Here is a 27,537-nt window from a genome sequence, read left to right as displayed (position 1 = left end):
TGCTTCCACTTTTTACAAGCCAAGACGGCAAATGGAAGCGTAGTATTTGCACGCGATTACTTTCCCCTGTTGGTCAGTGGTGATACTGGATGAAGCTTGCAGGAAAGAGGAGGATGGTTGCTCTCTGTCACACCACGATTACACACACACGCACACACACACACACACACACAGGGCGCAGCCTAATCTGCTTGGCCGACATCTGCCTGGCCAGGCACACACACGCGCATGCACAGCTGGAACGGACACAAACATCATCTCACGCAACTGCCACTCATGTATTATTCAGCAATGCTTTAATTTCAACAGCGTAATCAGCTGCAGTGAGGCGTGGTGCGCGTGTGTGTGCGCGTGTGTGCGCATGTGGCTGGCTGGCAGTCTAGCAGATGATTAGCGGGACAATCCTTTGACATATGCCAGGAACGCTACTGCTGCTGCCTGTTTTACTGTATTGCGAACGTGCTCAGGAAACGGCATTGTGCACTACCGGAATATCCAATTATATATATACATATATACACGTGTGTGTGTACACGTGTGTGTGTGTATGTAAATACGTATGTATCCTCGTTGAAGCTTTTTTAAACTCCACCCCCAGCAAGCGTCCCTATTCATTTTAGTCTTGAGATACGAGGAAACAATTGAGATGCGAGTGCACTTAAACGCTCGTCAAACGGAGCAACTTTTCATCAAAGTTGAAAACATTGTCATGAAGTAACCTGCATTTCTGCACTCAAAATACCCCCCTCCCCCTCCCCCAAGGAGACATTGCTCATTCTTGTTCTGACTGGATCAATTGACTCCACAAATATTACATCCGGCACGTTAATCCTACCAAGCACTGTCACGTCTGCTGGATGCCCCCCCCCCCGCCCCCACTGTCCCCTCCTCCCTCCCCAACGTTGTCATCCACATTTTGAGCCATGACACATTGAGGCCGGCGTTATTGGCCATCCGACAGTCACCCCCTCGGCAGATGAAAGCGTCCCGCTCGGTGTCAGACACACACGCGAGGAGACAAAAAAAAAAAAAGGAAAAAAAATCCATGCAGGCGATGCCGAATAATTGCAAGTGCGTCACAAGGGTGCCGGGGATCAATGGCAGCTGCGATGATGCGATTTGTCCGCGCCGACTGAGCGTTTCCATAATGACGCCGGAGAGGGAGACGGCACGCTTTTCACAGACTGGACGCGTTTTCATTTATTTCTTTCACTCACACGATGACCCACAAACGCCTGTGTAACACGTCACGTCGCGCACGACGCCGAACACGAAACATTCGGACCTCAGATCAACATTTGCCCCCACAAAGCGATACGATTGTCACTTGTTTCACCAAAAGACAGACAAAAAAAAATGTCTTTTCCTGAAACCTTCAATAAATAAATGCTGGCTTTGCGTTTAGAAATGTAAGCGGTGATGAGGGTTGCGATTTTTTTTTTTTTTGGATTTGATGACACAATTGTACACAAATGCGGCAAATGCCTTTTCAAAATAAGCATTGCGCAACACAACAACAACAGCAACACCCGTCAGCGTGCACGCAATTAGCGTCAAGTAGATTGAGTGGAAAAAGGTGAATGAATTGCGTCAGTGTGCTGATGTTTTGCACGCCTTGCTCGGCGCCCGAGAGAGCCCAAGCATGAGAGAGCGAAACGCATCTCAAGGCGCGTGGGAGGAAGAGGAGGGGAGGGGGGGGGGGGGGGGGGGGAGATGCGTCGTTCCGCGCTCCGTGCGTGCCGCTACTTTTCTGTTACAAAATTACTTTTTTTTTCTTCTACTTTTTTCTCCCCCCGCTAAAACAAAAACTTTTATCCAAAAAAAAAACATTTTCTTTCTGGAAATAATTCAAAACAAAATGTCATCAAAATTTGACTATCCAGACACTTCAAAGAAATGACAGTTGAAAGCATAAATTACTTTAGCAACCCCCCCCCAAAAAGTTTTATTGGGGGGGGTTACCTTTTTTTTGTGACACAACCATTTTTGTTGGATTGGGGGACAACCTGAAATATATTTTTCCACCCCAAAAGTTGTTCTTACTCTGAGGATTTTTGTTCCTTAATTTAAAATACTGGACAGAAATTATATTTGATTTTTATTGTATTTTTTTCGTCACTATTTTAATTTCTACGGAGAAAACACGGAATAAAATGAAACTTTTTTACCCCCCCCCCCCCCCGTTTTTTTTCTCCATTTTTTTGGTTCAAAATAATTCCGACAAATGTCAAGATATGAATATTACAGATGACCCAAAAAAATGGTGGAAAAATAGAAACATTCTTACTCAAAGATACACTCTTATTTCCGATCATAACTGATTTATATATAATATTCTTAATATTCTTCTCGGTTAAAAAGGTAATAAGCGGAGTGAGGGTGCTGCCACGCTTTGCTGATGTTTGGCACGCATCGCTCAGCGTGCGGGGGGGAGGGGGGGATTGAGAGAGAGAGAGAGAGAGCGCTATAAAGGCACGTGGGAGGAGGTGATGTGTTACTCGCGGGGTGTCTCCGTGCGCGCCTCACCTGGGGGAGCGTGTGTGTGTGCGTACGCGTGAGTGGGGGGCGCGGTGAGTGAGAGGAAGGCTGCCAAGGGCTCGGGCGAGCGTTCCTCGGGGATGCTGAGCATATCTGCCGAGGCGTCGCAACGGCTTAGAGCAAACATTCCCCCTTTTTTGCTTCTTTTTGGGTGCAGCGGAAGAGAGGGAGACCCCACCTCAAAAAAAAAAAACACGTGAGCGCTTCGGCTGAGCAGGAGGTGGGAGAAGCCAGTGTGTGCTTTGTATGAATGACTTTGAGGGAACAAGACTGGTGTAACTTTATGTAGGTCACACGTGAGCGCCTCCCTCTGCCTATCAAGTGTCTCGGCAAGAACAACGAGCGAAAGCGGCGGCGGCGGACGAAGAAGAAGAATCGGCAGGAGTCGGAGGCGGCTCGGCAGAGGTGCGGCGATGCTCGGCGGGACGTGATGCCCGGAACGCTGGCGCTCCTCCACAATCGCTCGGAGGAGGCGCAAACCCTGTCCGGCGGCGGCGGCGGCGAGGTGGGCAGCCGGCCCGCCTGGGTCATCGGCATCCTGGCCGGCGTGCTCATCTTCACCACCGTGGTGGACGTGCTTGGCAACCTGCTGGTCATCGTCAGCGTCTTCCGCAACCGCAAGCTGAGGAACTCAGGTAAGGAACGTCTCATTTTAATCTCCTTTGGCGTTTATCAAACTTTTTACACACACGCACCCCAAAAAAATGCTGGCCTCATCAGCCTGGGTTACGCTGACCCAAGGTCGGGTCAATTGTTTATGACGCAGCTGATTGGGTTGAAAGTTGGATTTGGCCAGGCTGAAGCTGGTCACCATTTTGAACCGTGTTGTTGTGTCCTGAAAAGTGGAAGTTTGGATAAAACGACCCAGAAAGTTGGCTCCAATTGACCCAAGTGGTAGATCGGTCCAGATTGGGTTCTTTTTGACTGTTTTCAAAGTGTGGCTTTGGACATTACATACAGGGTCAAATCCTGGACCCAATGCAAAGTTATAGATAAGCCAGCATTGACTCTGTCCCTTTTGGACCCAGCGCTGGGTTCATCACGATCACATTCCTGACCCAACATTCTGGGTCGAATCCTCAACCCTATGCGATGGGGGGGGGGGGGGGGGGGGTTGGGACCCAGTGTTGTGTGTTCAACCCAACAGTTTTAAGAGTCTCAAATGTATTGAACTTGTGAAGGTTAAATACAACTGAATTGTAGCACGGCGGTGATAATTTTATGTGCCACAAGAGGGAGCCAGCGTATGATCGCCACTTGGAGAATTAATATATTGATTTGCGGCTTGGTCAAACGGTGAAGTGTGCCACTACAATTATGGAAGGGGATCTATTGTGACCCCACCCCCAAATCCTTTAGAAGCTTTTTAGTAAAACATAGACGTGGTCCTTTTATTTATACAAGGGTTTTCCTGTGCAAAAATCACATTTGGATGAAAAAAAAAAAGTCTCCTTTTTCAAAGGTTTTGTTGAGCCAAGAAATTCATTCTTTTCACAGAGAGAAGGTCATATTTTGAGGGAAGGAATTCAAGTCGTGCGTTTCGAGGAAAAGAAATGTCCAAAAAATAGCGGTTGTGACAAAGAAAAGAAATCTGGTTTGTTGTTTTTTTTTTCCTCTCTCATTTTTGTGTGTGCATCTGAACCAGATGGAAACCGGTGGCAGCCAATTCTCTGAGAACCTTTTGGTTGTCATGTTCCACAATGCACTCCTCCTCGACATCTATTTCTGCCCGCAACGTGTGCGCTGCATTATTACTTACGAGAAAGCGCTTGTAAATATGCAACGACACGTGTGTGTGTGTGTGGAGGGGGGGGGGGGGTGGCGGGAGGGAATGGGGGAGGGGTTGTACATGTCGAGCCTGTCAGCCTGTGATCAAGGCAAACAAACGCACATATGCACGGTTTGCACCTTGAGCATCCATGATGATGCCGGATTGCCGGCATTGATTGACGGCTGCCTGGCCAACACCCCCTATTTATTTATTTATCTATTTATTACAGGTGGGGGGGGGGTTGTTTTTTTTTTTGCCAAGGGCCACTAAAAAGTGCTCGGTGGAGAAAAATCTCATATATATATATATATATATATATAAAGGCTGTTAAAGTGTAAACATTTAAAATAGCAAAACTTTTTCAATCAGAGACTGTATTCTTCTACTTCCAAAGTGCACCGTGTTGCTTTTTCTCTTCACGTGCTAAAAGGCATTTTCTTTTTTTCTTTCTGTTGCGCTCACCATCACCTTGACCCGAAGGTGATTGAACGCACGCACGGAATTGGCGAAGGATCTTTTTTTTTTCTTTCTTTTTTCAAAAGAAGAAGAAGAAGAAGAAGAAAAGGAAGAAAAAAAATCTTGAGCATGTCTTTACAATGGAAGGAAGAAAACGCGTTTGCCTTCACGGCGCCGTCTTTCAGTTTGAATGGAGACGTTTAAAAAAGCTCAGTCGAGGCAGCGCTCAGCTTTTGCCGGCTCGGTTGCCGCTTCACTTAAGAGCTCCGCGGATTTTGCCAGCTCCCCTTTAATTGTACACGCTACTTCACGTCTGCGTTGCACGCTTTAAGTCCGCCAACGAATATTTTTGTCGACCACGTACCATTCCGGAGTCCACACCAACGTCTGCCACCTGTAAACTGCTCTTAACCATTGCACTCCATTCCACAACCCACCTTAGTTTTTTTTTGTTTTGTTTTGTTTTTGGGTTGAAGAGGCATTACAGTAGGCGGCGCAGCGCTTTTAGTCACACGCGCTGGCGGTTAGGTGGCAGCCCACTCGTCCGCGAGGGTGAAGCCCTCCGCCCTCGGTGCGCTTCAGGTGGGAAAACACCCGATTGAAGGCCACTCGCTGCTGACGCGAGCAATCCTCGTGTGATGATGACTAACGACGAGCTTCGCGCTCACCTACGTGCCGTTAGCATAATAATAGCGCCACCGAGGAAGTTAAGTAATACGCGGCAGCCCACTTGGAACGCAGGCCCTATTGTTAAAAAAAAGTCCATTCATTTGGAACGATCACTAGCTTGAACTGTTGTTCCATTTCGGGGAAGGCGTCCGATTTTTTTTTTTTTTTTCTTCTTCAAAAGGTCAAACTGCCAAGCAGACAGTTTACTCCTTTGGACTAAAAGATGACTGAAGGTCACGTCGTGTAAGGGATGAAGCAACACATCAAAACGATATCGTACGATGTCAAAAGATGGCCTTGTTTCGCAGCTCTTGACTTTGGAAGATTAGACCCTAAAATTCGTCTGCGACTGCAAAATTGCGTTATTCTCGTTGGCGTCGACGCACGCCTCGCTCTTGATTGTGAACGGCTAGGCGTTCAGGAGAGCGACAAAAAGATGATGGCAAAGTCGTTGACGTTAAAGGGGAAAATCAGCATTGCAAGTCATGGAATTGTGCGTCCTGACAAGAAATCGGCCCATTTTCAACAGCCGGCGCCATAATACGCTTTTGTGGGCCTCGCAGCTCGGGCGCACCAAAGTGTGTGCATGTGCGAGCACCCCCGCGTAGGTCAGAAGTTTTTTTTTTTCGGTGGGCGAGGGGGGGGGGGGGCGCAGCCTTTGAAGGGGATTAGCGTCAAAGCGATCACACGTTAGTCGCTTCAAAGAGACTATTTATTTCACATCTACAAGCTACCTCCCCTCCTCCTTTGCTGCCCACCACCGCTACTCCCCCCCCCCCCCCCCCAAGGCCCTCATCCGTCTGAACATAATGCTTGAAGAAACAAAAAACATCTTGAAACGAAAAGCGCCAAAATAAATGCATTGTGATGATCGATTGTTGTCAGCCATCTGCTGCAAAACGTGACACTAATCATCCACGCTTTTGGAAACCTGCGACATACAAAGTGTGCCTCTTAAAGCTGGGCGGCACTGCCAAAATCTATCGTGAAGACGATTGATAAGATTTTATTGTGTCACTTTTGACTTGCGTGGCGATCGTCGTCGATCATCCGTAGCGAAGCGCGTGTAATTTATACACCAAATGCCACTCGATTGGATAGCCAACAGCTTTCGCCAATCAATCTCATGGCAACCCTGCTGCCACCAGGTGGCAGACGGAAGAACTGCACTGGGATGGGAATCATCATCGGTAGCCACCGTACATAACAAACTTCTATCTGAGAGGCGTTGGGTGAAGGCTAGTAATGAATACATCTGGAATTATTAATCATTTACCAAAAATAAATAAATAAATAACTACACAAGCAAAGCAGTTTTTATTTTGAGCATCAACAAAAAACACCCCCAAAAAATATAGCAAAACTGAAAAATTGCAGATTTTATGATTTTTTTTGTTTCCCCAAAATTGAACAGCAGAGACCATCCCAAAAAGATGCAATCCCAAGAGAGCATCTGTACCGTGATTTTAATGGACAGAAATACTGTCCACCTTGAATGGTGATGATACGCTCATAACATTCGATTGTGGAATATTTGAAATCCTGGATTCCACCAAAACAGCAGTTGGCTTCTTCTGTTACTCTTTTGTCTCCGTTTCTCACGACACCGGTGATTAGCTTTGCATTTATCTTTGTCACTTATCATTAAGCTCCAGATTATTCCCCGCTTAGCTGTCGGTTCCAAATTGCTCTGGCTCAGTCGAGAACTTGTCAATAACCTGTTCAAAACCGCTGGGCCGACGCCGACAAAGTGGCGACTGGCCTTCCTTTGATCTTTTTTTTTTTTTTTTTGTCTGATCTCGAGGTCGTCGTCCAGCCCGAAAATTCCTGAGCATTTAAAGAGAATCAGCGGAGAAGTACGAACGATAAGCGGGACGCGAAATCCCACGTGGTCTCTTCGCAAATTGCTTCCACCCCCCAAATTTTCCCGCCAGACCGTTTTTGCACTGCCGAGTCGCTCTGCTTGACGCCGCGTTTCCAAATGGCTGCGTGCGGCACTGATGTCTGACGCACCGCGGGAAGCGTTCGCCCGAGTCAATGCAACGACGTATTCCGTCGATTCACATTAATAAAAAAAAAAAAGATAAAAAATTAAATGAGAGCGAAAGAAAGAGACTTACATCTGTAATGAAACGCAACTTCTCGGTTCATTTGACACCGGAGCCGCTTTATCAACTGTGTCTCTCCGGTCCAGTGAGTACACGGCGACGGGGGGGGGCGTAGTTGGGATTTCGGCATGTTGTTCAAAGACACGTTCGCAAGGAATCCTCCCGAGCTTCCCCACGTCCATCCCAATTATGTACGCCGTTTGTCACGCGGCTACGTGACGCGCGAGGCGGCTCGTAAACGCCGAGACGCTCGCCATTGCTATCAGGCCTTGGAGCAAACAAAACGACAGACGAGGGAAAGGCGCTGTTTCAAATAATCAAAAAGGAAATGAAAAAAAAATAAAATGAAAACGTCACACGCATCTGACAAAACAACTCCGGCAAAAAAAACAAAAAACAAAAAAAACCCCCGCCAAACTCAATTTATTTCGACATGAAAGCGAGCCGCGCTTGTCCCCGAAGGTGTGTTTTATCTTGAATGGGCTTGTCTTAGCATTGCAATGCACAAGAGAGAGCTTTGTGTGTTTTACACTTTCCCCGCAGGTTGAAGGAAGTCAAACGGAAGGCTTTTGATTAATACCGAGTCGTGTACAGAAGCTGCGACGTTCCTGCGGTAGCGACCGTACCGGCCTTTGTGTCCAAGTCTGGATACGGCTAACCTACGCTGCAATACAGTGAACCCGCTCTATAGAATAGGTCAGAATCTGCCATCGTAAGCGAGTTTTCAGAACTTCCACGGCCTTCAAACATGTTCAAATGTCTCAAAACACACTTCGAAGTATACAATATAGTTGTAAGTATTCCTTAGCGCCTGTGAGGAATGTGAATGCTTGCTTCAAGTTGTTTATTTGTCACTCCCAGTTGAAGTTTACTGAAAAGCGGTCCTACAAAACAAAAAGAAGACATTGTGGATTTAAACGCAGAAAAGGTTCAAACCAAATCACATTAATTTGTCTAACAGGCACGCGCTAGCATATAAAGGACAGGCTAATGGAAATTAACGTCTTCCTTGTTTTCCATTTCCATGCTACATCCCTTTCATTATCGCTCAGCGCTGCCGGGGCATGTTGTGGCACAATGTGATACTACAACTGTATACATTGTAAAGGCTCCACCAAGTTTGGACGTAAGACGTAATCGGCCTTGTGAATGAGTAAAAGGAGTCGCGCGGTGCTAATCCTTAGGCTTGCTCTCCGATGAAAGTTTGTGACTGAAAAGTTTTGCCGCCCTCCCCGAGGGGCCGTTAAGGCCGTGACGGGGCAGGCGTCAGAAGGCCAAATGTTCTCCAAATGCACCGAGGGAAGAGAAATGTCACCAGGCGGCGGGCCCGCTAAGTGCCCGTGCTATAAAAGAGCCATCCCACGACCCCGCTTCCCAGCCTCACTTCTCCGCTCTTTGCTTTTAGTGCTATTTAATATTCTCCTCATCCGTTTTTAAAAACGTACTTAGGGCCTTCGTCGCGTTCCGTTTTTTTTTTTCTTCCCCCTCCTCAATGCGACCCGGCGGGCACCGATGAAGGATGGGTGGGGGTGTGGGGTTGCCTCCTCTAATGTATTCTCCCGACCGGGAAAGGCTGGGGGGGGGGGGGGGGGGGGCGATTGGGCAGGAGATGGCGTTCGCCACTTCGGGGTTTGATTTGAATCTTAGAAAACGCAAATCAGCCGAGCGAGCAGGTTGTCAGATCAATGGGATCCCGTTTAATCCAGAGGAGATTTGGCCGAGTGTGAAAAAGGTTTCTCCTGACAGCTGAACTCGTCTTAAATGAGATGAGCAAGAGCGGGGCAGAATGGAAATGCAGGGGGTGGGGGGGCTTTTTAGGAAGGGTGGGGCGGGAGATTCGCCACAGGGCCTGATGAGAATTAATTCATACGAGTTGATATTGAATGATTTGGAGCCACGCGGGAGAATTGCACACGCCGCCGCCATTATACGTCCCGTTGTGACAAAATATCAGCCGCTCGCCTTCCTTTTTCTCCCGTCCCATTCATACGGGCTGCCGCTGATCTCGAACGCATGCTGCAGAGGGTGCGCCCGGCTTTGGAGTGCGCCCGCGACGCCGTATTATTCTTTCCTCGGGCTTTTACGAGTATTTAGGCACATCACTGACTGACAGATGGTTCCAGTGTTAGGTAGGGAAAAAACGAGAAGAGGTGAATTCATGAATGGTCAACCTTCAATCGGCTCGGGCTGACTTGGAATACGAGTTTAGTTCATTTGTTGTGGACTTAAATTTCAAACACTCGTATCTCAAGGAAGAGCGCGCATTAGCATTAAGCTAGCTGAAGGCAAAGTGTTTGTTTTTCTTCCTGAAGAGTCGCTCGATACCTGCCAAACTGCAGCTTGTTGTAAAATGAGTTGAGCCGAGGTCACGGCCACCATACAGCACACGTGAGGTTTTTCTAACGTAAGATGTGTGCCTCGGCTCGATGTAGGTTGGGAAAACATCGGCCGAAGAAGCGTGGCATAATGTAAGGGGCCGCCGCTCCCGATGCTGTCATGTGCCATCACGGTCAAGCACCACTCGTGTGCACTTTGCTGCCGGCTCAAGGGGACGGGGAGGATGATTCAGTCTTTCCTGCTGCCGAGTGCTCAACCTCCCCCCCCCCAACCCCCCGCCCCCAAAAACCCAAAGAATCCCCATGGCCGTGGACGACTGACCCCGAATTCCTCCTCATCGAAATCAGTCAAAGGCGTCGCATGCGAGCGCGTCTCCATAATAGATGCGCGGCGATAATTTGAAGTGGGTTACGTAACAGCTCCTGCCAACCTCCAGGCGGCCATGGGTGAGGAGGTGGGAAGACGAGGGAGGGAGAGCAAAAAAAATAAAAAACAAATGGAGGAGGAAGAGGAGGAGAGGATGATGCGACGCCGCCGCCGCCGCGTGCGCAGCGAATCCGTAAACAAGGCGAACAACAATGTTTGCCTGCCGATGCTTCCGCCGCCGCGTGCGGAATGTAAACGTGTGGAAGCGCACCTGGAATGCGCAAGAAAGCCGAGTAGTCATTCACACCGATGCCTTGATGCATTCAATGAAACGTAGCGTGCTCCCCCCACCACCACCACCACCACCACCCTTGGCTCTCCCCGCATATTTTCATAAAAGCTCTTCGACTTTGGAGAAAGAATGACAGTGCAGTCATAGAGGACAAATACTGAGATCCTTCAGGTATTTGGAGTAGATTTTTAATTTCTCGAGGACCAACCATGAATTAATCACAATTAATCATCCGATTAATTAAAAAAAAAATAAACAACTTGTTTTTGATTCGCTTGCAACAATAACGCTAGTTACAATGGAGTGTTTTACAATAGCTTGTCCTTGGGTAATTTGCAGCATGCGAAAAGCCTTAAAGCTGGACTCCCACCACATTTGTAGGAGTCTTTTTTTTTTTTTTTTTATGTCTCTGATGATCAGCTTAGAAGCGACACATTGCAAATTCTTCAGCAGTGGGAGAACAGGGCCGGAATTCCTAATCCTTTTATTACATCTGTGAGAATTCAGCAAAGCAAAGCCCCCCTGAGAGGAAATTACTCTCATCCCTGGGAAAAAAAAGAAAAAGACGTTCATTGTGTCCGGCGGTCGCCGTTGTTGTTTTCCTGACAGCTGCCATCTTTGTAAATAAGCTTCAGCTGTTTTCATGCGAGCACACATTTGTCAGATTTGCTGATGGTGTATTGTCAGTCTTGGTACACGCAGAAGGATTTTTCAAATCTGAAATATCCCCCCCATCTGTGACAGACCCCGCACAAAGACAGACAAAATCAAGCATTGACCAGTTTAGGTTGGATTGCGTGTGGTCTGCTCCGATAATCTTAACACCGAGCACCCCCCGCCCCCCACACACATAATGAGTCAACAGGAGCTTCCTGTTGCGCCGCGATATTTCCCGAGCATTTCCGAATAAGATGGGAGGGAGTAACAAAACGTTGTCATCTCTAATTCTTTCGAGACACCATCAAATGACAGCCACGGAAGACAGTTTGAAGTTCAACCTCCATCTTCAGGCCCGAAATGCAACAGGGAGTCGGCCATTTTGGTTTGAAACAACCATTTCAGGCTAATTCCAGAGTTTATACTTTGTCAGACGGATGGGATGGCTTTAGAAAAAAAAATCTATTCCCGACACCGATATGAACGTACAACACAAAATTCAGTCGGCATGTCATTCGTAAAAGGACACCCGAAAGCGTTTGCGCGGAACTTTGGCCGTTTTGCTTTGAGGCAGCCATTTTGGAAGAATTCCTATGACGAACCAATCAGAAGCAGCGATCTCGGGCGACTTCGACAGCACTGCCAAATGCAACCATCGCGTTGTCCAATGAATATTTCGCAAAAACGGAGCTGTTTCATAGAAGTGGAATGTTTGTCGTGGCCGTTTTATAAGCGACCTTCAAGTTGCTTCCGATATCTTTCACGCCACAGCAATGGGATTGATTGCCAACGGAATATTTCATCAGTTGGCATTCACGCCAACTGCTGCTCACCCAACGGCCCGGCCGTCAGCAATGTAAAACTGCAAAATGGCATCTTTCGCGAAGGCTTTTTTGGGGGAGGAGGGGAGGAAAAAAAATACGAGCGGCAATGTTTTTGCAAGGGGGGGGACTCGAGAGCGAGGCGGCGGCGCATGGTTGGCGCCGACAATCACGCGCGGGCTGAAGCGCAATCGTCGGCTCGTGTGAGTAAACAAAAAAAGCAAAATGAAGCAAAGTCATTTTTTGCCCTCTCGAGGGCCTTTGCGTCCTCTGCTGTCTGTTCTCGCGCATCACCCGCTCTGACGGCTCGGCACGCCCGACGCAAAGTCAAACTTTTTTTTTTTTTTTTTTAATATAGTCAAAGGTCCACATCATATTTGAGCTGTTAATCATGACTCGGCCCGCCGGAAACACAGAAGAAGCTGCGAAATAAGCAGGAGGGCCGCTGAGTTGGTTTTGAAGAGGTTCTTTTGGGCTGTTTTTTGCAACTTGCAGGGCTCCTCAAGGATTTTGACTGATTGCTACTGAAATTGAACCATGAACTATAACCCAATTTTTGTACCGTGGAAAATTTCCAAACAGATCCTACAGTTTTGTTTCGGTTTTTTTTCCCCCAATTGTAACACATACAAAAAAAAAAAAATGCCGGGTTGATTTCCCAACCCCACTGGCTGATTTTGAGCAGATTGGGTTACCTCTATTATTTTTCACCCAGCAGTTTGAGTCAAAGTTTATTTTTGAGCGAGCTGGAGAGCTGAAACTGGGGCCCAGTTTGGACAGTTTTGTTGTTGTGACGTAAATCGAACGTAACATTATTTCTGGCGGCTGGATTTTGACCAGACATCTTGGTCACCCCCGCCACCCGGAAAATGCGTCAGCAAGGGCATCCGGTTTAAAAACTGTGCCAAACAGCGGGTGGGGGTGGGGGGGAGTTGGTTGTTCTTCTTAAAAATGCTGGTCAGAAAAATGTGTCTAATTTTTGATTGATAAACTGCTAACTCATTCCTTGGTGGCTTTAACTCACCCGTAGGAGTAGTTTGGGTTCGCGATTTCAACCGGCAAGCGTGTAAGCGTGCACCAAATTAGAGCCGCGTATACCTGACAGATGGCAACTTGAACAAAACAACATTTTACGACTCGCCCTGAAACAAGGCGAGAGCCAAACCGAAACTTTTATTGAGATTCATAGCCGCCACCCCGCTAGCACAAATACATTTTGGTATCGCTACGATTCGAAACCGCTTCCCTCTTCGCTCGTCTGTTTGTTTGGCATTTCGGGCCGGGCATCCCTCCGCACTCGCTCAGCAGAAACTGACATTTCTGGTTGAGTGCAGCCCGTCTCACGGAGCCCCCGAGGCCCCGCTCATCAGCGTGCTGCCTTTAATCCAGATTGTTCTCTCCGACGCGATCGCGACGAGCCGCGACAGCCTTCCGACTCGATCATCTGCTTAGTTCTCCAAGTTCAAAGGGCGTCTGGCCCGCCGGCGTCGGCATTAAAGCCCATCCGGCACAGATGGATGCGACGCACAAAAAAAAAAAAGTGGGATGAAGACACGGGCGTTCCGTTTCTCCGTCCTGCAGGTTGCCGCGTTGAGACGCCGCCAGAAACGGCGGCGGCAGCTGGCGTCTTAAAGCTCCCCCAAACAACCAGGCGAGCATCTCTGCTTTTTAAACTCGCCGCCTGTTGGCTTTTTGGCAGCCTTTTGAACAATTCGAGAGGCTCCGGCGTTCTTCTTGTGCATCTGAAACGCTCAGCGTGACAGAACCCACAAAAAAAAAACCAAAAAACATTCAAGGACCCACGGCTTGTAATGCCCTCAGTTTGTTTGTTTTTTTTCTTTTCAAAAAACATACACTGACAAGGTCTTTTCCTATTCTATTCCGTTTTGAGGGGGAAATAATCAGGCCCTGCACCAGTTTGATCAATCATTATGAAATTGGATCAGAACTGGATGCACCAAAAAAAAAAAAAAAGTCTCAAGGATGCGTGCCTGAAATGGGACAAAAAGTTGGCCATTTTTGATTGGGTCAACCCATTTTGGGTGTATCCGGGGGCACATTTTGACAAGCCCCAGTAAGATATGTGATATCGTAAAAAGAGGACGCCGTCGACAATGGGCGCAGCTCGGCGCCAAAGTTTGCTCGTCGTTTTGAGGATTTGGCACGACAACAGCAAACTTCTAGAGAGCCGGGCGACGCTAAACAGCCAGCAGAGGGTCTCAATTTGACTGTCATTTAAATATTTCGATATTTTGGAAAAGCAAAATGGCCGTTTACAATTTGAGGTCGAAGCAGCCATTTTGTTTGAATGCCAGGCCTTTTCCCAAAAAATAGCCCCAGCGGGAAAGCAGGTCTCCGGAAAGCTGCTTTGCCGACACCGTCTAATGTCAAGGTTTTCTCACAATTTGCTGTTTTTGGAACGTGAAAAGAATACAATGGGGGGAGGGGGAGGGGGAGGGGGGGGGGGGCTCCGGTGCTCTTGAAGATGGCCACCTGCTTGACTTGGGCAACATTTTTTTTTGCACAATTCAAGAGGTTGTTCTTTTGCATCTTAAAAAGCTCGGCAGGTACAAGGCGGGGAGGAAAGGGGGGGGCCAGGCTGGTACCGCCTGGGGGCAAAGTGCATACGCGATGAGCGCGCGCCCTGACCCCTTTTGGCCCTCGCAGCCAAAATCTTTTATTTACCTGCGGAATGCACACAATTAGCGGCTGGAGCGACACATTGGGGGAAAAAAAAACCCCCCACGCAGTTGCCACAAGCTGCCCGCATGGCCAGCAAATCCCCCCCCCCCCCCCGCCTCCATTCCCCCCGGCCCACCAATAATTTGCTTCACTTGCTTTAGCGCAGTGTTCAAGCGGAGCCTCCAGAGGCAAGTGGGAGCCATCTTAAGTGACTCCCGGCAGCCACGTCTGTCGCCCCGCCTGAAAACATTTACACTTGACAGTTCATTTGCGCTAAATCACAACTTGAGGCCAAAACGCCACAAATTGACGACAAATTGCATCAGCGTCTACGCCGAGCAGGTCGCAGCAGGCGACGTGGAGTTTTTAAGAACCAAAAAAAAAACCAAACAAAAACAAAACGCAAGTCGACATCCGGTGCAACGAGATGAATATTGACCGCTACACTTTTGTTGTTTGGGCCACAAAATATTTGGAACGCTCCTGACCGGCGGGGGCTGTGGGATTAGTCTGCTTGAGTGGCAAATAAAGTGGCGAGTGAGTGCACACGTTTGTTTGCCAGCGACACCCCCAGCCCCCAACACGAGCGCATCCAAATATCCTCAACCTAACCAGACAGCCGCTCACGTGGAGTCCTTATTTTTTGCGTTTTAATGAATTGCAACGTGTTGATCAGCCTGAGGGAGAGGTAAAAACTATTTTGGTCGGGAGATTTCCTCACGGATAAATGGGATGCTCCGAAATCAATTCAAACGATGCGGCGTTACACCAGCGAGTGCGGTTCGTGAGTCGCACGTCGCGGAAAAACATCCGGAAGGACCGAAGGCGAGCTTTTGGGTGAATCAAAGATTAAAAACTACGCTCGTCAAAATGATGAATACAGCGAAATCCCCCAAGCTGATTAGCAAACGCGGCCACTTAGCGGTGCGAAAGGTTCTGTCGGGGACAAACATTAAGGCAGAAAGAAATGAGGTGAGTTATGCTTTTATCAGTTTTGGAGACGAGAGACTCATTTTGTGTCATATTCTTTGTCGTTTAATGGCTTGAATGACACATTTTTCATTTTAAGAATCGGAGGAAGCGTCTGAGGATGAAAGAGGAGAATTAGACGACCAGTGCCGTCAAGTTTGAAGGGTTGAAAAGTAAAAACTGAAGATAGTTTTTTGACACATCACAAGGACTCGTGTTAGTTAAAAAAAACGTGAACGTGAAGATTTTGTTGATCCATAATGCTGGAAAATACCTGCTGGAAATGTACAAAGACTGTGAACTATGTTAGAGTGAATTGTGGAGATAGAAAGCATTAAACCGTTGTTCAACACTTTTTCTCTTTTGGGGGCGGAGGGGGGTGATTAAAATGGGTCCAGTGACACAATTGGGCCTCGCCTGCCTCCACCCCCCCCCAAAAAAAAGCATCTTCCCTTTGGCTAGTCTGCTAGCGTGGCTACTTTTGAGCGCCTCGTTGTCAGCTGTGATGGTGCACATGTCCCAGAGAGAAGATTGAAGCGTAAAGTAAATTACGCTTCAATCTTCTCTCTGGGGGGGGGCTACTCGCCGGCGCGGTTGCTTTCGAACGCCTCGTTGTAACGGCGTGACCCGGTGAGGTTCCGCTGACGCGAGTCTTGAAGCGGACGTATTTTCTCGGTTCAAATGTGGTTTAACCGTCTGGGTGGGCATCAAACTTTTTTTGAACGGTCGCGGATGTTTTGACGCCAAGCAAACAATTCAGCATTGCGCCGCTTGTGTGCACAAACCCGCTAAGGAGCTTACTTAAGACGCCTTTTTGATGAACGGGGAGGGGGGCCGGGGGGGGGGGGGCTGGCCACGCCACACTTCCAATATGACGCAGTTTTTGTATCACCAGCTGACCCGCTGAGCACCGGAGATCCGCTTTAATCTCCGACTCTTTGATTGCATCTCCGCAACGCCCACCCGCCCCCCCCCCCCCTCCCCGCAGCCCATCGTAGCAGGAAAGAGGACTTAGCGCTTCGCGGGGACGTCCTTGAAACTTTCCAAGAGTTTTTTAAAAAAAATTTTAATAACGTCCCTGAATGAAAGTTGCTTTTGCAAACCTCGGTGGCCTTCCTTGCAGAGTTCTTAGGTCTGATTTGATGCGATATCGCGGCATAAAAGCGAGTTTAGGGTCGCATGAGGCTCTCTGATTACAATCAGCTGTTTTTGGGGGGGGGGGGGTTCAAAATTGTTCGGCCCTACTTAGCAGTGAACGAGTTTGAGCTCATTTTCCTTGTGCGTGAAAGATAACAGGTGGGACGAGCAAGCTAATTGCGCTCGTGGAAGACCGTTTCGTTGGCAGAGACAGATGAGCCATTTAGAGTTAATGCATGACCACGTGCAGGGCTCTCAAGTCCAATGTGATCCTGCCGTCGGGTTTCGCTGACCTGGTATGTACCAAAATGTTGCATCCCGAAAAAATAAGAAGACGTCTGGCTAATGGATCGTGCAAATTCACTGTTTTGACAAATAGCAATCGCGTGTACGCTCGCAGTGGCATCTTCGCGCCCTCCGCCCGGAATATTTAGCATCTCGAGTAATATTTATGTAACACCTGCAAGGATTTATTTTGCATGAAAGCTGCCGCTCCAATCGCTCGCCGCACATCCTTGGCTGCGAACGGCGCTCATGTCGAACGTTGGCTCGCCCGTCGCTTGGTCCCGCTCCAGCGGCGTTACGCAAGATGTCGCCGCCGCCGCCTTATCCAGCCAATTTCGCATTGTCTTCCGCAAGTGCTCAGCAATCATTTGGCAGTGCGATGCCGTTCGCGAGAGAGATGTTCTCTCGGATTCTGGCTCGGCCCAAAAAAAACAAAACGGCAACAGATCAGAGAGAAGGAGAGTTCATTTCAGACAGCGAGGTGACATTTCAGGCCCGAGTTCTCTCAGGGAGGCAGTGTGGGGGGGGGGGGGGGGATAACAAATTACACCCAGATCAGGCTTTTAATTACAGGATGTATAACTTGAGTTGTAAAAGGGAGGATGGGATGACACTCAGTGGCGTTCGGACTGCGGCGCTTCCTGTAGGCTAAGCACAAGACTCCGTTCTGTTTTCGGGGCTGCTTTGCTACATCCGGCACGATGTGTCTTGAATCTGGGCTCGGTACAATGTCAACGCTTCAGTCAGATGAAATCGGTTCAGTTGTTTTGTACCCACTGTGAAACACGCAGGAGGCTCGGTTATGTTTTGGGGCTGCTTTGCCACACCCGGCACCGCGTGTCTTGACTCATGACTGTCAAACCAAATATTTTGACTTCTGCCAAGGTTAGGGGGCATCGTTTAGCATGCATGTGGAAGTGTGCCCGCGCTCGCAAAGAGGAGCGACGGCGAATAGTTGGCGCCATGCCACCTTGCGACCGTGTTGACCTTTGAGTTGAATATGTAAATGACACGCTTGGTGGCAGAAGCCGCATGTTTGCATAAAAGATCCATCCAACTGTATTTGGTCACGCCGTTCACCCAGGTGGGCTTCGGCAAACACGGGCAGGGTAAAAGCTCCCACGTCCACACATCCTGGGCTTTCAACTAAAAAAAAAATCTGTATTTACATGAAATGACATTTGTCAGCTCTGTAGCGCATTGTGGCCAACGGCACTGGAGTGAGAGTTCCGTACGGAGGAGGCGGGTTTCAAAGTAGGGTTTAAAAACAGGGACGGGAGTTGGATTTCGGGATTCAAGGCTGTTCAGGTTTCAAGACACGGAAAGGCTCTCCAATTAGCAGGATAAGGCTTTGAAAGTTGGGCTTCAAGCCTGGATTTGTGTTTCAAGACAGCGTTTCCGTGTTGGGTTCTCAATCCTAGGTTAGGGTTTCCACTCCTGGGATAGGGTTTCAAGTTAGGGTTTTCAATTTGGGCTTGGCTTTCTCGAGCCTGGTTTAGGGTTTCAAACAAGGGTTGGGCTTTTCAATGAGGTGTCGAGCTGGGCTCAGGGTCTCGAGTTGATGCGATAGCATCGTTTGTTTACTTTTGACCCTGACTGGTTTTTAAAAGCGATAATCATCACGAGCGGACGAGCGCCAGGCCGGCGAGAAAATCTCATTAGTTTTTCCCGCAGTATTGCAAATGTCAAGCTTGACTCCGTTGCCGCCATCTCATCCACTTTTCTCCACCGTCTTGAGATTCATCTTCCCCTTCTGCACTTGCGGGATCAACACTTTTTTTTTTCTCATTAAAAACTCAACTTGTTGCCAGCGATGAACCGCCGGGCGGGTCGACGACGACGTCCAACGGACGGCTCGCCCCCCGCCCCCGAATCGTTTGGCCCGCCCGACTCGACTTTGGGGCTCGTTTCTCTCTCGCTCTGTGAAGTTAACGTGGCTTTCGTGATGATCTTTCTGAGTGCGAGTAAAAGTTTTCCACGCCGCAGGCGATGTTGGCCCTCGCCACACGGCGCCAGATTAGGAGTTGAAACTTTAACACCGAGGCGCTGGATTTGCCTCAGGTGGAAAATGTGATTTGACTTTTTGCATAGGGCGCTCTGCAGCCGCGCGCGATATGACTTCACGTAGGTCACTTGTTAGTGTTTTTAAAATCAAATAAAAATGTAAAAATTAAAAAAAATATTGAAAATAGGGCTGTTTGATACCAATTTTTTCGGTATTCATCGATACCAAGTAACCGATACCACTGGTACATGTCATGCAAAAAAACAAAAATAATAATTATTAAAACTTAAAAACTAAAAATTGTACAACACGTTTCATTACAAGACTGTCAAATATAAAAGTTGTGAGAAATTAAAAATAAAAAATCCCGTAACATAACTCCAGGCAACATAACTCCAGGCTTTGTTCCTGCTCCGATGAAAGTTCAATTTAGTCATGATTTCCTTTTTAAGTTGAGCTTCTTTTTTTTTTTTTGTTCTCCGCATGACGTCTTCGGCTTTCGGGGAAGAATTGTCGCGTGAGAAGAAGCGCGCCATAATCAATTGTTTCACGTGGGTTTTTGTCATGGCTCAAGGGCACTTTTTGTTTGGCGCGAGGTGTTGACATGAAAGCGTTTCCATTTCTTTTGGATTGCTTGGAACAGAATACAAATGGGATATTTGGTTGGCAGCAAAAGCGCCGGCGCGGCGCGAAAAAAAAAAAACGACACGAGGCTCAACTTTGCCACGGTTTAGTCTTGTGGAAAGAAGGGAAATGATTAAAAACCTTATTTGCCGCGTTGGGGTGGGGGCCGCGTTGGGCCACTGATGTATGACGACCATCATCCGTCACTTAGGGCCTTTGCGGCTCGAGCGATATTGCGTTCTTTGAGCTTCATGGCGGAGGGAGAAGAATTTCAAGCCAGAGTTTGGGTTTCAAATGGAGGTTTCGAACCAGGAATGGGGTTTTCGAGGAGTGTTCTCAGTCGGGGATTAAAATGAGCAAAGTCGTCTGCGTACAAGGGCAATTTGTAACGCCGAGCTCATAAAAAGGCCTGTTGCTCGCTTGTTCAGCCAGCGCCAAATTGCAGCTTGTCTCAGTCACCTGCATGACGTTTGCTAACATGCTCGCTGAGGTAGCGTGCGGAAAAAAAAAAAAAAACATGAAATGTCTTCTGGAGTGAGAGGAAGATAAAAGCATAATTACCCCGGTGCATTTTCACCCTCAGGGTGATTTTTTTTTTTTTTTTTTGACGTGAATCTAATGTAGGCCCCGGGTGACATTTTTCGCTCTGCTCGCAAAGTAAAGTTAATGAACGGAAAGCCAACAGAATTGCGCCTTTGAGTCCAGCGCCATAATTAAAAAGACGGCCCTTTTTATTATCCCCCCCCCCCCCACCCACCCCGTTCTTCTTTTGTTCCCCATACAGAACAAAATATCCCTTTTCATTGTCCACCACCTGTGATCTTACTGGCCATTACGCGCTCACGCTGGATTCAAAAAGGGAAACCCGACGTCGACCGTTCAATTTGAAAAGAAGACATCTTGCTACAGTCGAGCTGTGCACATCAATCGGGTAGCAGGGTTTCAAAAAAAAAAAAAAAAAAAGCTCCTTGTCGATGCAGATTAAAAGTAGTCGGATGGCTGCAAAGTTTTACTTCTTCAACTTGATGGAAAGAAAGTTCCAGAAAGGAGTCGTCAAGAGGTCGTGGGGTGGAGGGCGGGGGGGGGGGGGGGCGGTTGGTAGGCTAGATGATCATTTGCTGGTTTCAGACTAGGGTTAAGGTTCCAAAATCAACGCTAAAGTCAAGGCAAATTACTCATCTACTTCAATTGGGAGCTAGGATAAGGGCTTGGAGTTCGGGTTTTCAGACAGGTTTAGGGTTTAAAGTTTGGGTTTCAAAGCAGGGTTTTAAACCATGGTGAGAATACCAAGTTTGGGTTTTAAGTTTTGGTTAGCGTTTCGAACAGGGGTAGGGTTCCAAATGAAATTGTCAACCTGGATTATGGTCTTAAATTGGGGTTGCCAGGATGGGGTTTCAAGGCAAGGTAAGTTTGGGTTTCAAGCTTTCGTATCAAAGCGGTATTTCAAATTAGGGTGTCAAGCCCGCGTTAGAGTTCCGAAGTAAGGTTAGTGTTTCAAACTAGGGGTTCAAACCCAAGTTGGGCTTTCAAACTAAGGTTAGGTTTTAAAGTAGGGTTTCAAGCCATGGTAAGAATTCCAAGTTAGAGTTTCAAGCTTGAGTTGGGGGTTCATATGAGAGTGCGCGCAGCCTGGGTTGTGGGTTTTAGTGATGATTGCAAACCATTGTCAGTGTCGCAAACAAGAATTGGGGTTTCAAGCCATAGTTAGGGTTTCAAATGAAGGCTTCAAGCTTGAATCGGGGTTTCAAAGCAGGGTCATCATTTCAGCGTTCAAGGTCTCAAACAAGTTTGGTGTTTGTTAGAAAAACATTGATCACCCCGAGCAGCTTGGTATCCCCCAAGGCAGCCTCCCAAGTCCCCTCCTGTTCTTTCCTTCTGGTCTCCCTTTTGCCGTGCGAATGATTTCAGAGCTGATATGTGCAAGCTATCACTTCTTATCGATCGTCTGGGTGCCGTCGGGGACTGGATGGTTGCAACCCCCCCCCCCCCCCCGATCCCTCCCTGTGGAAATAATCCATCAAATGCCCCCGACAAAGTCGTAAGTCCTTGCTTGGAAATTATTGTCCCCAAATAACTCCCAACATTATAAATGCTCATCCATGCATTTTCTCTTCTGTTGTATTGACCAAGGTGTTTGGGTTTTTTTTTTTGCCTCACTCAGCAAATTTTCCCCAGTCGGTTGTTTTCCCCTATTCTTTGGTTTATGACAATGTTTGCCTGCGTGTCATACAGTTTTCTTGCTAGCTGCAAGTAACTGTCCCGTTGATCACTGATGTCTGGTAATTCTTGTGCATACTGAAGGATTTTTGTTGCCATTTGCATTGCTTCCTTGCTGGATGGTGGCTTGTCATCAGGAGTTGGATCGATGCCTTGTTGTTTAAAGTTTCGTAGATTTGCGTCTTTCCGACCCCAAGTGTCTGCTGGATCTTTTTAACTTTGTGTCCAGCCTCGCTCAAACGGATGCATTTCACTCGCTCCGCTCCAGTTGTTACAGTTCTTCTACGTTTCGATGCGATGATCTACACGACGTAAGTGAATAAAGTTAAAATCTTTCGCAATTACAGTAAAACGCACGCCAATAAAAAGTCGCTTACACGTCTTCGTTTCGAATCTGATGAATGAAAACGGCGAAGTGAAAACTTGTTTCAGCGTTGTCTTTTCCGTCGCATCGGGTGGGCGTTGCGTGTATTTAACCTCCCGCGGCATTACATCTCCCTCCGGGTTACGGGTAGTGGAATTTCCGCTTTGGCAACTTCCGGTAACATGTAATATCGTAGTCAAAATGTTAATGCATAGGTTTTTATTCCGGGTGAAGGATATTCCTTTCCGTAGAATTCCGGGGATGGGAATATTTACTGTATCGCTACTTTTATTCACGAAAGAAATACAACTTCAACTGGCCATTTGTTTGGTATGCCTCCTCGGAGCCCAACAACACACGTCGAATGTCCGACAAAGGTTAAAAAGATGATTTCCCAAAAAGCTCAGGACACCATCACACCACTCTGACCACCCGCCCCGGCGTCCTTTCACACTCCTGCAGCAAATGTGCCATTCCCCGATAAAAGCGGCGCGGGCGTCGCAGGGGCCAGGAACCTTTTTTGGCCCCGTCGGCCGACTCGCTCGCTCACGCTGGACGCGAGCCCGGCGCACGTGGAGAGCGTCGGCGCTCTTCTGTAGAATAAGAGCGGCTGAAAGCGCCATCGTGCAAAGTAAGCAGCGCCTCGGTTCAAAAATATCGCCGCGGGTGAGGGCGGAGGGGAGTGGGCTCAGTCGTTTCAAAACAGCAACAAAAAAACCCCCCAAAAATCCTTTTCTGGCAGGTAACGTTTTTGTGGTGAGTTTGGCCTTTGCCGACCTGGTGGTGGCGTTCTACCCGTACCCTTTGGTGCTCTACGCTCTCTTCCACGACGGATGGTCGCTAGGCAACACGCAGTGCATGGTAAGGTTCCCATCTCGCATTGGCTCCATATTAGCAGTGGGTATAAAAAGTCTACACACCCCTGTTTTAGTGATATCAAGCAATGCAAGCCGAATAAATCATTGCAAAATTTTTCCTGCCATGAATTTATTTTTAATATAAAAAAAAAAAATCCTGACTTTTTAACCCCCCCCCCAAAATGCTCCTTTTTTAAGATTAAAATTGTCTCAGAAAAATGAGTTTCTTCTTCAAAGAATGCAATGTCTTGTCTTTAAAAAATAAAAAATAAAAAAAAATCAGCAACAAAAAACATGACAACTTTGAAAAACTCGACTTGAACTCTCGTAAAGTGCCAAAAAACCCCAACAACAGTCTGACAGAATTCCCTTGGCACGGTTGCGCGTGCTCTTCACTGTACTTGGTGCTGTTTTGCGCTCAGGTGAGCGGCTTCCTGATGGGCCTGAGCGTGATCGGCTCCATCTTCAACATCACGGGCATCGCCGTCAACCGCTACTGCTACATCTGCCACTCCTTCTCCTACAGCCGCCTGTACAGCTACCGCAACACGCTGCTCTTGGTGGCCTTAATCTGGCTGCTGGCCGTGGTGGCCATCGTGCCCAACTTCTTTGTGGGCTCGCTGCGCTACGACCCACGCGTCTACTCCTGCACCTTCGCCCAGAACGTCAGCAGCTCCTACACGGTGGCCGTGGTGGTGGTGCACTTCCTGGTGCCCATCGCCGTGGTCACCTTCTGCTACCTGCGCATCTGGATCCTTGTCATTCAGGTCAGTTGGGGGGTTTTTTTTGTTAAGTGTGGCGAGAGAAAAGACATTTGGAATCTTCACAGGAGGGAAGAAAAAAAAATCATGTTTCTGAGACAAATGTCAGAATGCAAGCTGCAGATGCAAGCATTCGTAAATAATCCTCAGCTCAGTGAGCCAAATCACAACAGAATCCCTCCGGCCTCTCGCAATTGATCCAAACTGGAAGTCTTTTGTGGCAATGCGGAAACAACGACCTTTTAATTTGTGACCCTTCCGTTGCACGAGTCAGCGTAATTCTGCAAATGCCACAACACGCCGTTTAAACCCTGCCTGACATGTTAACATTTCAGCTTGACCATGTTGATCCGTAACGAGCCAAAATGCAACGCTTTCCTTTACCTGCATCTTTGAGCACGTGTGCAAATGTCAGCACAAACGTGCAGAAAAATCGGGCAATGTCTTGAATTCTACTGTTGCTCGAGTCAAAATATGATCCGAGATACTCTAACTAACACCTTGAATTGATGTAAAATCATCCTTGACAATTAGTTTAGACGGGCATGGACATGAATAAGACTGAGATCATCTAACCCAAAATAAAAGCAACACACTCACCGAGAGTAAAATTTAAAAAATTCTAAAACACAGATTTGAAGTCTCATTTTTAAGCGGAAAAAAAATGTCAATCTCATTACAAATGGGGAAAAAAATTTGAATAATCCAAGTAATTGCTTGTACTTGACAAATTCTTTTTTTGGCTGGTCGGTGCTTTTAGGTGCGTCGCAAAGTGAAGACGGAGGAGAGCCCTCGCTTGCGTCCCAGCGACCTGCGTAACTTCATCACCATGTTCGTGGTGTTCGTGCTGTTCGCCATCTGCTGGGCGCCACTCAACCTGATCGGTCTGGCGGTGGCGGTGGACCCGTTGCGCGTCATGCCGCTCATCCCCGAGTGGCTCTTCGTGGTCAGCTACTTCATGGCCTACTTCAACAGCTGTCTCAACGCCGTCATCTACGGCCTGCTCAACCGGAACTTCCGTAACGAGTACAAGCGCATCGTCACCTCCGTCTGGGTGACGCGCCTCTTTGTCACCGAGACATCGCGGGCCGCCACCGACGGCCGCAGCCTGCGCAGCAAGCAGTCGCCGCCGCCACCGCTCAACAACAACGAGTCGCTTCGGGATCGAGCCAACAACAAAGACTGAGCATTGTTACCGTGGCAACGCCAATGGAACAATCCGATTAGTTGCACATGAACTGCCTGATAAACTTCCAAAGCCTCAAATATGTCCGACTCGCATCACTTGAATGCCAGTTTAGTGAAAAAAAAAGAAAAAACGGAAATGATTATCAGGGTGTTGTCCTGTGCCAGAATTTAGTAGGAAAAACATAGAAACTACTCCCAAAAAAAGTTCCAGGAACTTTTAGTTTTTCTTTAGCCAACATTTGTGACAGAATATAAGCTTGCCCTGTCAAAGTATTATGATTATTATTGATTTATTTTTTTTTGTAAATGGAAATTTTAACAATGTTGCCAGCATGCTAACAGTAGTTGTGCCAGCATATAGCAAGATAGCACACTGGCTACAAAATTTTTTTTCATTGTGCCCTGTGGTTGGGTTCAAATAACAGCTAACAGTTAGCATGCTAACACCATTCATGCTAACGCAAAGCATCACGACGGGGAAAAAAAATCAAGACATATTGATAAATCTTTTACAGGGTGCTCTATGGTCGGGTCAGTCATTATGATGATTTATAAAAAGCACTAAGTAAGGTCAATGTTTTACATCGTGCTCATATTATTTCAAATGGGAATTGATAAATTACTGGCATGTTAATAGTTAGCATGCTAACAACCTGCTTTGGAACCTTATCATTCATTTGGAAACATCCTGTGCCTCTGGATTGCGGACTAATGTGGAAAGGTCTAATGGGATTGTAAATTGCTTCGATGGCGTTGGTATGTTAACATATAGCATAACTACCTACATTGGACCCGTAACATTCATTTCTCAAATGATCTGACTCGCCTCACTTGAATACCATTTAAGTCACACAACCAGTGAAGATCATGACGGTGCTGACATCTAACTCTTGCCAGAATTTAGAAGGAAATATTACAAAAATTTCCAGGAGTTTTTAATTGCTTTTAGTACTCCTTGACATAAGCCGCTAGCTCTGATGAACACATAAGCGGACATTTGTGACAGACTACAGGCTTCCCCTGTAGACAAGTATGAAAATAATGCTCACAATAACTAGCTCACTGGACTGGGTGCTTATGAAGCCTCAAATGCTTAAAAAGCCTACACAAATGCTCTTATGATAACAGTTGTTATGCCAGTGAATAGCAAGAGAGAAATTTGAGTACAAAAAGTGCTGATACGTGTCTAAGGATTTGATGTCATATCATATGTTAATATGCTAACATGCAACTATCTTTGGAAGTTTAACGTTCATTTGAGACCTCGATAGACTGAGATGGGCTAATATGCTAAAAAAAATGACTGAGGGTTGGCCAAATGCTAACGTAAATGTGCTCATATTTGGTATGCTAGCGCATTGCAAGAATCTCTTCTTTGGGCTCAGACAGAAATGTTGGATTGTTTTGTTTTGTGCAAAATCCTACTAAATTCTGGCAATGGTGTGAAATGAGTGTTTGACATGGCCTGCTATGATGTATACGGAGCCGAAATGTAGACAAACTTAGTAATTCCCAATCAGGAAGTTGTTCTCCACTCACGATGTGTAGGTGAACATGGCTGCTTGTGTTACCAAACATACATGGCTGCTTTGATGTAGCATCTCGAGGATGCTGCCCATTGGACAATCTGTCAATTCAAGATTCGAATTGTAGATTACGTTGTTGCATTTGAATTCTTACTGTGATGAGGCTGAAGCATTTTATTTCAAATGTGGACATTTAACAAAGAAGCAAGAACTAAATCAGTCAAACAAATGTTTTTAAAAATATATATTTTATGTTTTAGCAGTTTCTTTGTCTATTTAATTTATTTTAATGAAATGAGGACTGAATAAAAATGAAATCAGCAAATTTATAATCTAAAAATACTTGATTATTTTTTTAGTAAAGTTTTTTTTAGAGAGAAGAAATTTAAAATTAAACTACTGAATTGAATTACCAAATAAATGTATTTTAACTTACATATACTGTTTTAAAAAGGTAACGATATTGTCGAAACACTTTTATCGAATTTAGTACATTAATTCAGGAAAATAAAATACAATTTTAAATTGAATCAATCCTACTACTAAACTGTAATAATAATACCTGAATGTAGTCTAATTTTGTAAATGAAGAAACTTTCTCTTCTGCATCACACGCAGTCCCTTCATAGCCCTATATTTTTGTGCTTTATTTATTTTCATATAAACAAAACATTGTTCTTGTTAGTCAATGACATTCATTGCCGCTTCTCGCCATCTCAGGGCACCTTTTCTTGTTTGTTTGTTTTTTTCCAAAAATGTAACGAGGACATTTTGTAAATTAGTGTAAGTGTGGACTTTGAATTGTTGTCAATTGACGTGTTTTTATGGAAATGTTTTTAAAAGTCTCTCTCACACGAGTGGGAGTTCATGCCACGTCATTAAAAGTTGACTCCTCGCTTCTGCTTGA

At 46.8% G+C, this 27,537-nt stretch overlaps 1 protein-coding gene across 2 annotated transcripts; it reads left to right on the top strand.

The window, feature by feature from the left end:
• The first annotated feature begins 2,516 nt into the window (after positions 1-2,516).
• Positions 2,517-27,537, top strand: LOC147194077 (melatonin receptor type 1B-B-like). Of its 2 annotated transcripts, XM_086130404.1 has the most exons (4): positions 2,517-3,173; positions 23,041-23,159; positions 23,578-23,922; positions 24,677-27,537. In XM_086130404.1, exons 1-4 carry the CDS (start codon positions 2,969-2,971, stop codon positions 25,100-25,102), a joined length of 1,095 nt encoding a protein of 364 aa, XP_085986530.1. In that variant the 5' UTR covers positions 2,517-2,968; the 3' UTR covers positions 25,103-27,537. The 2 variants fall into 2 exon arrangements, with proteins under 2 accessions (XP_085986530.1, XP_085986529.1); XM_086130403.1 differs by lacking the exon at positions 2,517-3,173 and having other exon boundaries at positions 21,643-23,159.

The sequence above is a fragment of the Hippocampus guttulatus genome, chromosome 15, assembly GCF_054856545.1.
Source record: "Hippocampus guttulatus isolate MCC_2025c chromosome 15, RoL_Hgut_1.0, whole genome shotgun sequence".
NCBI lineage: Eukaryota > Metazoa > Chordata > Actinopteri > Syngnathiformes > Syngnathidae > Hippocampus > Hippocampus guttulatus.
The sequence above is the reverse complement of the archived record's forward strand: the minus strand, read 5'-3'. Positions and strand labels throughout refer to the sequence as shown.